Here is a 12,307-nt window from a genome sequence, read left to right as displayed (position 1 = left end):
GCCTTTGTATCTTCCCTAGTACCTTATTCCCTCCTCCTTTTTAAATAACAGAGTCCCAGAGAGTGTTTAATGACTGACCTCTAATGCCATGTGCTCAGTTGAATAAAAGGCTGTGGTCAAACACTCATCTGGAGAATCATGTTACAAAATCGTCAGTGACAAAGACCTGCTACTGAGATATCGTGGCCTTCCAAGGACCTGATGGCGGATTCAGTTTTTACTCTTCACGCACCTATTAGGTGGTTCAAGTGTATAAATGCGTGCATGTGCACTTGCGTGTGTGTGCATGCCTGTGAGCGTGAACAGAACAAAAACCTGAACTCTCTAGCACATACCACCTGTTTTCACATCATTGTTGTTACAAAAGGCTTTTTTTTCCCTCCTTTAATTAGCTGAGCTGTCCTATTTTTTCATAATTTGCCTCTTCTCTAACATATGGGCTGTAACCGTATTTCTTTTCATTAGACCTGAGCCTTGTTTGTCATTTATACCATACTTTTGCCTTTCTCTTTCATTTGGAAAGAAAGAGAGGCTTTTCTATTATTTTAGAGCAAAGCACCTCTGGTTTATGTGGCGACTCTTGTGGCTTTCTAAATGCACTTGATTTAGCTTTCAATGTGTAATTACTGCCAAACAAGTTAATTGCTTTATAAGTGTCCAAAATTCCCTGGTTTAATTTTGCTTTCATTTAGCAACCTTCATTATACATCCACTGTTCAACATAAACACAAATGATTGTTAATGAATGCCTAATGCCATATTCATTAGAAAATCAGGTTAATGACTGACAGTGAATATCCCAGCTACTTTATTCTTTCAACCTTTTATTTATTTATTTTTGCCTTGTTGATTACAATAGCTTTTTTGTTTACCAGGCAATTCTACCTGTACTCCTAGTCTGTTTCTTTCTGGACTCCTCGTCTTGCTTAAAAGTTCAAGGTAAAGGTTTCTAAGGTACTCCCATTCCTTAATTGTTCTTTCTTCCTTCTTCCTGCAGATACCTCCAATATATGCAGCTATTTGTACATAAATTATATCTCAATAATGCTTTATAAAAAATTTAAAAACTAAGATAATCAGAATGCACATGATTTCCTTGGGCTATTGGCTACCATAAAGTCTTGTTGTTTGGAGAACAGAAATCTCAGGACTGCTTTGTATAGATGGTCAGGTGGTACACTGAACTACCCTAAGAGGTATTGTTTTTGCATCACAGTCTCTGTGAATGATGCCACCCTGCTGTGCCATCCACAACTTGCATAGCTCTGAGGAGTGGCACTAAGAAATCTCCACTGAAATAAAAAATGTATCAGAGCAGGGTGGTTTGGGACAGCATTCAGTGCTTCGTGCTGACTGCCCTGGGCAAAGGTTGACTACTTGGAAGATACCGGATGTGTGAATGTACATGGTTCGAGTGAGTGGCAGGAAGTCCATGGAGAAGGAGAACTGAGACGCAAATTATCGGGATGGGCCTAATTTTCCCCCGGTGATTCTTGCTTTGTAAATGAAATTCCTTCCCCTCGCTGCAGACATGGCTTTTCCAATCAAACCAGCAGCTGGGGTTCAAAGGCTATGCATGTATGCTGATAATCCAACAGAGGACGATGGGCAGAACACAAAGTCCAGATTCTGAAATTTGAGCCCTGGCTTGTCACTACATGGTTGTGTGATCTCGAGCAGTTTCCTCATCTATCAAATGCAAATGTTGGCGATTTAGAATTCCTTCTGGCTCCACACCCTGTGACACCACATTCCTTTTGGGATGACAGGAGAGTGCCCCTGCATCCTTTTTCTTTTTTTTTTTTTTTGAGATGGAGTCTCGCTCTGTTGCCCAGGCTGGAGTGTAGTGGGGCGATCTCAGCTCACTGCAAGCTCCGCCTCCCGGGTTCACGCCATTCTCCTGCCTCAGTCTCCGGAGCAGCTGGGACTACAGGCGCCCACCAGCACTCCCGGCTAATTTTTTTGTATTTTTAGTAGAGACGGGGTTTCACCGTGTTAGCCAGGGTGGTCTCGATCTCCTGACCTCGTGATCTGCCCGCCTCGGCCTTCCAAAGTGCTGGGATCACACGTGTTAGCCACCGCGCCTGGCCCCTGCATTCTTTAAGTGCATTGATTGGATGCTTACCATGTGCCCAGCGCAGAGTTGATGTCAGGGATACTAGGTAGAAGACACATTTTCTTGATCTCATGAGAGGACATAATGGGGGGGCCCATGCGCCCCACCTGTCTTTGACAGGCAGTACAAATGCATCACAGTTGTAGCACTACTCAGCTTCAGTGCTGTGAAATCTATTACCCTCCCCAATTATTTACTCCAGATTCTAGTAATTTTACCTATTTCCACCACCTTGGGTCCCCTTCTACTTCTCTTGTCAACATCCTTCAGTCATGGTACTTTGATCTCAAAGAAGCTCTTGCTTCTTCTTCCATTTTTGTCTCAATTTCTGTCTCTAGTCCATCACCCAAGTCTACATAATCTGTATTCCTTGACTCCACCTATGTCTGTACCTTCATAACCTTTAGTGTTATTGGAATCTTAACTTTATTTGTGTGATTCTTTGGTTACTACCTCCTGCTTTAGACTCTAATCACCTCTGGGAAAAGTAGTGGGCAACTCACCATTGTTTTTCTGACATATACTTGTATCCTGGTGACAGATTTTTTGGGGGTCTGTCCTTCATGACACCAATCTTAACAGACTGGTTTTAGCAAATACTGGGCAACAGAAAGTCAAAGACCTTGAGGAGCATGACTAACTAAATAAATAAAAAGCACCAAATTGAAAACCAGAAGTATGAGAACAAATCCTGATATTATCTTATTAAGGTTTGATATTTTAAGTAAAATTGCAAGTAAGCTTCAAATCAAATGTCTGGTTTGATATTTGAGTAAAATTGTTCTCTTCCATTGTGAGATCCTCAGGGGTTACCTCTTCTGACATCCCTGAGTATATCTATTGCACGTATTGTAGATTTGTTTCAGTCACAGGTTTCTACAATGATAATTCTACATGCCAAGCAACTCCAAATAAGTGACTTTCAACAAGAAACATTCATTTCTTATTTATGTTCATGGGCCTGTGGGTTGACTATGGCTACATTGGGCTCAGCTGGGATGGGCTTCAGGCTATGGGAGGTACATCAAAGTCACATGGCAAAGGGTGTAAATGTTTAATTCTATTTCATCCCAATATATCACCATATTTTCAAAATACTTCATCTCTCTCTTTCATCACATGTATCAGAGTTAAAATTTTACATTTATTTGTGTGATTATTTCGTTAATACCTGTGGCTTCCTCTGGACTCTTGAGGATGGGAAGTGTGTTTTGGGCTCACCATTGTTCCCCAAGCACCTGGGACAGTGTTGTGGGCAATATCGGGTACTCAGTGAATGAACAGCCATTGTTTGAAAGAATTAGCTTCTGATCTGCCTAAAAACCATCTCAGGAATGGAAATGTTTCTTTGTAAGAATTATTGAAGTGATACTAAATGCCTTGTTTCTAATGTTTCAGAAATCCCCTTGCTATATTCCCATTGTGAGCAGTGCCACCCTGTGGGATAGAAGCACACCCAGTGCAAAGGTGAGTCAGCGGAATGTTATGTGCAGGGCTGCTCCATAGTGCCGTCCTTTTGGGTTCAGTTGCTTTACACGTAAGCAGATTTGTTCCTTTGTATTTTTGACTTTATAGCTAGTAAAGGATTTTTTAAATTTTAAAATAAGAAGAATGTTAAAAGACATTTCCTAGAAAACTTTGGATCTCTGTTTGAGAGTCACGCCACCTCCTTATTCTTTGCACACAGATATGTACACCTAGAAAAACCTGTATCATCCACTGATGTCCAAGAATAGAAATCACAGTGCATTAGGGGTCTTTGCAGTGCCTGTATGAGGCCAACATACAGAAACTAGGGCAATAATTTTATCTTACCATCATACATAACAATTTACAGCTGAGTTCTCTAGGCAAAAAGTTGACCTGTTAGTAGTGTTCCTCTCCTGTACCACCTTCTACTAATTGGTTGCTAACGCTCTTTTTCTTGATGAGAGCCAAAGTGAATGTTTGTCCCTACGATGTGCATATGCATGACTATGAATGACTATGATGTGAACATGGAGATGGTCACCATGGCTGGCAAGTCCAGTTGTCATGGAGCTGTGGTAGCTTTCCAGATTCAGTCCCACCGGAGCTTTGTTTACAAAAGCAGGATTGGGATAAAAAGAACCTTTCAGCCAACACTGAAATTTACATCCTAAGGGCTTTAATCACCTTCATTTCCTTCCTATTTACCATGAAGGGAATTGCAACTTCCTCTAAAAAGGAACACAGCCCAGCAATACTGAGGAAATCACAACATCCCAAGCACATGAGGAGGAGATAGTTTTCTCTTCTGTGGACTCCCTTTTTCAAAATTCGTGAGCAGGATTGGCTTAAATTACAGCTTGCAGAAAAGTAGCATATGGTGACTGAAAATACGATTCAAGAGTAGAAATCAAAGATGTAGAAAATCACATTTTAAGATTAATGGAAAAGGCCAATAGTAGAAAAGATGAAAAACATGACCTAGTTGAAAAACATGACCTGGTTTTCTTACTGTTCTTACTTTGCACTAAAGCAGAGGAATATAGCTAAGTAAGGCACCTGCAATATGGTGTTTCATTAGTTATATGTCCATTTGGACTTTAAGGATCTGTGCAACTGAGGGATTCCATGACTCCCAGAATGGACAGTGTTAGAAAGGAAACAGGCCCCAGCAAAGTCCCTTTGTTACTACTATTCCACAACTAGTATGTCAAGGCTCTTAGAAGGCAACACTTCATGAAAGGGGACCACAGATCCAATCTCTCATCAAGGAGTAGTGCAGGTGACAATGAGAGTTGGCATTTAGCTCATACTGCAGCAAGATGATGCCTCTGGAGCTCACAGACCAGTGCCCCCTGGGTGCCACTCCTTTCCTCTGACAGCTTAAGTTAGGACGGGGAAGTGAGTGCAGTCCTGTGTAGATCAGGGCTTGGCATCAGCTAGATCCTCTTTTAAATTGCATCATCCCTTCCTCTCTCTTTCTTCTCTCTCTCTTCCTCTCTGTGTTTTTGTGGCTTTGGAGGAATTATAGAAATAGGACTAAAAACTTTTAAGATGTATATCTTTAAAATACTTTCATATTATTTGTTTTATATATAGTATATACAGTATATTGACTGCCATATACTTTATTATATATTATACATGGTATATTATGCACTGTACATCAGATGTTATATAGCACATGTATATGAAACATATATCATATATAACATACTATCATATATGTCAGATAACCTGTATTGTGTATGTGTGTGTGTCTTTGCGTGTCTCTGTGTCTGTGTCTGTGTGTATGTTTTCCAGTATTATACCTTACATATATTGTATTTACTGACCACCTAACAATAGTCAGATACTAAAAGCAACAGTAAAGAAAAAAGTCTTTGCTTTTTAAGAGACTATCAATAGTGAAGAACATAAATAATGGGAAATTATCAGATAAATAATTCAGATAAATAATTCAGGTAGTTCCAGGAAACTGCTTTGTTATGAAAGCTGTAGATTGGTGGTAATGAGGCTGAGGGTCTCTTGGGGTGAGAGGAGGGTGCTGCTTTTGCTAGGGTAGGGTGGTCATGGAAGGCCTTTCTTCTTCTTCTTTTTTTTTTTTTTGAGTTTGCTGGATCATATAGTAATTCTACTTGAACCTGGGAGGTGGAGGTTGCAGTGAGCCAAGACTGCACCATTTCACTCCAGCCTGGGCGACAGAGTGAGACTCTGTTTCAAACAAACAAACAAACAACAACAAAAATAGACTTAATAGTGAGCCTTTAGAATCATTTTCATTAAAATAAAGAAAAACAATGACTACTATTATTACGTCTACTCAAAATTGTCCTCGGGGTTCAAAGCAATAAAATATAGGGAAAAATATATAAGAACTGGGGGAAAAAGATAATATTGATTATCTACCTGGAAATTCTAAAATTATCTCCAAATTATTAAAATATATAAATTATTAAAACCAAAACTATAAATTACTTTGGAATAAATTAAAAAAATCATAAGACATCTATGGAAAAATGTATAAAACATTATTTAAGGATACAAAAGAGGGTGCCCAAATAAATGAAGAGATAGTATGCATATGAACGAGAAGTCCATCATAGTATTTTTGGTGAAGTTAAAAGAAGACTGATCCTATAAGTTAAATGAAAGATCAAGTTATGATCTTTCAGTTATGAAGAAGAACAAAATATGGGAACTTGTTTTACCAGATATCAAGACTTTTTATAAAGACTCAGTCATTAAACAGCATGCTATTTGCTCAAGGGTAGGCCCTTGGAACTGAACAGAATATATAAATCTGATATACAAAAGAAAGGATATTGGATACTGATGGGGAAAGGAAGGACTATTCAATAAATGGGGTGGGGACAACTGGTTATGCCTACAGAAAAAAAAAAGGTAATATTATATATCTACTCACACTAAATAGAAAAGTAAACTTTGGGCAGGTTTAAGAAAACAGTAACTTTTAGAGAAAATACAAAATATATTTTATGATCTGAGGGGTATAAACGGGTTTCCTAAGGTATAAAAATCATAAACTTTCAAGATATGTTGATAAATTGTACTACATTAAAAATTAAAAAGTTTCCTTTACCAAGCTTTATAACAAAAATAAAAGACAAGTTACAAGTTAACAACAAATATTTGGAGGGCAAGTACTAACAAGGAATTTATATCTATAATTTACATAGAATTCCCACAAATTTCTAAGAGAAAGATAGTTAACTGGGTAGAAAAATGAGCAAAGGATATGAATTGACAATTCACCAAGAGGAAATCTGAATATCCAATAAAAGTATAAATAAATGTTTTAGTTCACTAGTGTCAAGGGAAATGCAGATAAAAACTGTAATGAAAGATGATTTCATACTCATAAGTTGACACAAATGAAAATGTCAGATGATAAAAAGTGTTGACAAAGGTATAGAGAAATGGAGAGTCTTACATAAGCTGCTGCAGAATCACTTTAGAGAGCATTTTCATGATCTAACACAGTTGTAGAATGCAAACACCTTTTATTTTATTTTTTGATACAAATATTTGTACATATTTATGGGGTACATATGTGATATTCTGTTTAATGCACTGACTGTATAATGATCAAGTCAGTGTGTTTGGGGTGTCCATCACCTTGAGTATTTATCATTTCTATGTGTTGGGATCATTTCAGGTCCTTTCTTCTGGCTATTTTGAAATATATAATACATTGTTGTTATTGATAGTCACCATACTCTGGTAATGAACATTAAAATGTATTCCTTCTATCTAAATGCATGTTTATACCCATTAGCCAACCTTTCTTTACCCTTACTCTCACCCTGATATGCTTCCCAGCCTCTAGTATTCATCATTCTGGAATGCAAACAAATTTGACTCAACAATTTCCACCAAGGTATGAAATTAGAGACTGTGTACTCAATGAAGACACATAAAGCAGTTCTCCCCAACCTTTTTGCCATCAGGAATTGGTTTTGTGGAAGATAATTTTTCCACAGACAAGGAGGGGTTTGGAGGAGATGGTTTCTGGATGAAACTCTTCCACCTTAGAAGATCATCAGACATTAATTAGATTGTCATAAGGAGTGTGCAACCTTGATCCCTCGCATGCACAGTTCACAATAGGTTTCGAGCTCCTGTGATAATCTAGTGCCACCACTGATCTTACAGGAGGCAGAGATCAGGTGATAATGCTTGCTCCCAGCCTGGCACTCACCTCCTGTTGTGCCACCTGGTGCCTAATGGCCTGGGGCTTGGGAACCCCTGACATAGAGGACTGTTTTCTGATGCATTGATTTGTAATGGAACATTAAAAAGCACATGTTCATTAACAGGAGAGTAGATAAATACCTTGTGGCCTAATTTATGCAATGGTCTGTTGCAACTAGTTTAAAGGAATAAATTGAAGCTATACAGACCATCAAGGATAAATCTCAATAATCTGATGGTGAATGAAAGTATCAAGTTATAGAATTACTTACATGTTTGGTAAGACAGATACTGTCATTTAGAAGATAAAATTATACACCTTTGCTTTTCCCTCCCAGTTTAGAACCATTTGAGATGTAGACACACAGATCAGACAGATGGTGGTAAAAATATATTCCAGGTCAAAGCTGGATTGAAGAGCTTAGTAATGTTTCCAAAAATATAAACAGATCATATTCTTCTGCTCACAGACTTCCAATGGGCTTCAATTTTACCACAGTAAAATCCAAAGTCTTTATCATGGTTCCAAGACTCTACATAATCTGGACCCCTCTACCCTACTGGCCTCCCCACTTGTATTTTACTCTCCAGCCCCTTCCTCTGCTCAGTCCTCCAAGCACACTTCCCTCCTAGGTCCTTTGCAATGGCTGTTTTGTCTACTAACAATGCACCTTCTTTCAGGTCCTGAGCCCCACTTGCCTCAAAACCAGTAGACCTGGTCTGGATGCACTCTCCCAAGAAACTCGCCAACTAATGACCAAGGATCTAAAATAATGGTGTCCAAATTTTAATTGCAAATGTCTAGCAATGATAAAAAATTTAGTGCCCATATCTCATATACTTATATTTAGACAGATATGTACTACTCCATTCATTAAAATGTTAGAAACTATATTATAATGTATTTATGTTAGTATTAGTCAATTTCTACACTGCTATAAAGATACTACCTGAGACTTGTGAGACTGGGTAATTTATAAACAAAAGAGGCTTAATTGACTGACAGTTCTGCATGGCTGGGGAGGCCTCAGGAAACTTACAATCATGGTGAAAGGTGAAGGAGAAGCAAGTACCCCTTCACAAGGTGTCGGGAGAGAGAGTGCAAGGGAAACTGCCACTTTTAAACCATCAGATCTTGTGAGAACTCCCTCACTGCCACGAGAACAGCATGGGGGAAAATACCCCCATGATCCAGTCACCTCCCACCAGGTCCCTCCCCTGATTACAATTTAAGATGAGACTTGGGTGGGGACACACAGCCAAACCATATCAACTATTATGTTATAACTATTTATATAATATAACAAAAGTTATGACATAATAGTTGATATATGTATATTATATATAGTATATATATTATGTTATAACTATGTTTTATATACGTTATGTTATAACTATGGTATACCATAACAGTATATAAACACTATATAATATATAATGCATATATACATAATATATTATATATAATGCATTTGTAGTATATATTATTATGAATAGCATATATATAGCGTATATATATTTTTATGACTATGTTATAACTGGAGTACTATTTTATAACTATTATGTTATAATGTATATGGCATAAAATAGTGCTTTATGTCTCAGTTATTCAGTGGGATGTCCCATTGAATTTAAACATAAAAGAGATCAATTATAAATGATTATCCTTTCATGTCTAATCAGATGCTTTCGTACTATTTTTAATGAATATGTCAAGAAACATTATACACATTGTAAGAATAATGGGTCTGGACCGGGCGTGGTGGCTCACGCCTGTAATCCCAGCTCTTTGGGAGGCCGAGGCGGGCAGATCGCTGGGTCAGGAGATCGAGACCATCCTGCCTAACACAGTGAAACCAAGTCTCTACTAAAAATACGAAAAATTAGCCGGGCGCGGTGGTGGGCGCCTGTAGTCCCAGCTATTCAGGAGGCTGAGGCGGGAGAATGGCGTGAACCCGGGAGGCAGAGCTTGCGGTGAGCGGAGATCACCCCACTGCACTCCAGCCTGGGTGACAGAGTGAGACTCCGTCTCAAAAAAAAAAAAAAGAATAATGGGTCTAAAGCCACATTTCTATTGGTGTTCTTACTAAATTTCAAATATTGTGGCCAACTTCTTGAAAATGTATTTGAGATCATCATTCTTTTTACTTTGTAATGTGGCAGAGGAAGATATCATATTAGAAAAAAGGAAGCGTGTTGGCTCAGTCATTTTATTCAATTGATCAGTTCAACAAATATTTATTCAGTACCTGCTGAATGATAGAACGTAAGATCCATGAGGGCATGGCCTAGTCTGTCTTACTTTTTGTTGTATCCTTAGCTCCCAGCAGGATGCTGGTACAATGTAGATGTTCACTTGATTTTTATTGAATAAATGAAGGAATAAGTGAGTACTTTGCAGGTACTGGAGGCACTCTGGCGAGCCTCTGTTCCTGCTTTTCTATTGCTGTGTTTAGTTGCTGTTCCTGGAATGACCTTGCTTTTCTCTGGAAGCTCCCACCTTTGTACCATATCTCCCACCTGTCTTCCCCTTGTTCTCAGCATGTAGCCCCACACTGGATGGAATTTCTCTGCCACAGTTTGGAGTTGGTCTCAGTTATCAGGCCTCTCCTTGGGGAATAAGAATGGAAAGCGACCCCATCTGTACTTCCCAATGAGCTGCCCACTAAAGCCACCCCTCCAGTGCTTGCTTTCCTGCTGCTCTTCAGGAGCCCTTATTGATAGAATTGTTGGGAAACAATCGTTAGTATTTGTGGAAAAAAATTGCTTTCTGAAAATTATGTTCAATGGTTTCGTGTTTCAAACACATAACCAAATCAGCGATTATAGTTAAACACGTATTTTAAATTATTAGCATAGTGGAGACACAGGAGAGTTGGTCATAAACAGGTTTGTAACCTTGGACTGCATCTTTTCCACAGCAACTGTTAAAGTGGACATTTTAAAGAACAAGCCAGAATGCATCCAGGCCATGGGTGACCTGAGGACTCTAAGAAGTCAGGTAAACGTAGGGCAGGACAGACAGCCTGTGGCCTAGAAAAGAGCATCATGTTCTCAGCAGGTGCGAGTTAGATTTGTACAGAAAGGCATTTTAAGATGTTTTATAAGAGAGTAATTTGAGAAATAGAGTGTCTTCATCTCAGCATGACATGGCGCAGAGCTCACTCTCAATCTCCTCTCTGACTTTAGCAGGGATTAACTCCTGCTGTTTCTGAGATGGTCTGGAGATACCTTTTATATTCAACTAAGTGCTTCTTTGGGCATTTAAGTATGAGCATGGGAAGATTTTAGAAATGTTTACTTTTTCTGATATCCAGTATGAACATCTGAAAGAAAAAGTGTCCATTCATTTTGGCAAAACTACTAATAATTGGCCCAGATGAGAGCTCGCAAGTAAATATCCTATGGAAATGATATGAGGATGATATCAGCATACCTGGGGAAGGTTCCCCTAGGATTCCTCTGATTTCTAAGAATTTGCTCTGCCTAGAGTCATAGAGCATAAAGCTAGAAAGAGTTGCTTTTCAGTGGTGAAATCATAGGCACAGAGTTATGAATAAACGCCATAGGTTTTGATTTCTAAGAGATGTGTATTGTTGTCTGGGTTAAATTAATAAGTATTAGGTGTTTCATTCATTCAATAAATTGTATTAAGTGCAATATATACTAGGCATTAATTAAGGCATATAGCAGTGAACAAAAAAACCCTGACCTCATGGAGTTTTCATTCCAGTGTGGGAATCAGACAATAAATAGATGGTCCAGATAGTGATAGTGATACTACAGAGAAAAAGCAGGATAAGGGAACGGAAGCATGTGTCATTGTTGATATTTGTCATATAAGAGCCTTATTTGCAAGCAGCAGAAGCTAGTATAGTTTGGATGTCTCCTCCAAATCTCATGTTGAGATATAATCCCCAATGTTGGAGTTGGGGACTGGTGGGAGGTGTTTGGGTTATGGGCGTGGATCCCTCATGGCTTGGTACTGTTCTTGTGATAATGCGTTCTTGCGAGATCTGATTGTTGTAAAGCGTGGCACCTCCCCACCCCTACTTTTTCTCCCTCTTGCTCCCACTTCTATCATGTGAGATGCTTGTTCCCTCTTCCCCTTCCGTCATGACTGTAAGCTTAGAAGCCCTCATCAGTAGCTGAGCAGATGCTGTTGCCATGCATCCTGTACAGCGTGCAGATCCCTGTGAGCCAATTAAACCTCATTTCTTATAAATTACCCGGTCTCAGGTATTTCTTTATAGCAATGCAAGAATGGACTAACGCAGAAACTGATTCTGGTTGATTGACCAAAAAAGGAATTAAATAAAAATAACTTTGGATGCTTTACAAGATTATCAGGAGGAGTAGACAAGAAAGGCCAAGGATGGACTTCCAGGAACAGTGTCCCAAGGGACACTGCACAACTGATATGATACCTGATACCACCTGCCACCACCTCCACCACTGAGAATGAGATACCACAGCTTGTATTCCTGCCACTTCTGTGGCAGGAACTCA

General features: G+C 38.9%; 1 protein-coding gene across 11 annotated transcripts in view; it reads left to right on the top strand.

The window, feature by feature from the left end:
* Positions 1-12,307, top strand: part of C12H12orf42 (chromosome 12 C12orf42 homolog) — a 196,280-nt gene that overhangs the window by 90,031 nt on the left and 93,942 nt on the right. For 9 of the 11 annotated variants that reach the window (XM_054664622.1, XM_063786013.1, XM_063786014.1 and 6 more), the window contains exon 3: positions 3,515-3,583. In XM_054664622.1, coding sequence (XP_054520597.1) covers positions 3,515-3,583 — 69 coding nt within the window. Of the gene's footprint in view, positions 1-3,514; positions 3,584-10,719; positions 10,860-12,307 lie in introns of those variants that run through there. The other 2 variants (XM_054664623.1, XM_009426116.3) reach the window with 2 other exon arrangements.

The sequence above is a fragment of the Pan troglodytes genome, chromosome 10 (assembly GCF_028858775.2).
Source record: "Pan troglodytes isolate AG18354 chromosome 10, NHGRI_mPanTro3-v2.0_pri, whole genome shotgun sequence".
In the NCBI taxonomy this organism is placed as follows: domain Eukaryota; kingdom Metazoa; phylum Chordata; class Mammalia; order Primates; family Hominidae; genus Pan; species Pan troglodytes.
The sequence above is the reverse complement of the archived record's forward strand: the minus strand, read 5'-3'. Positions and strand labels throughout refer to the sequence as shown.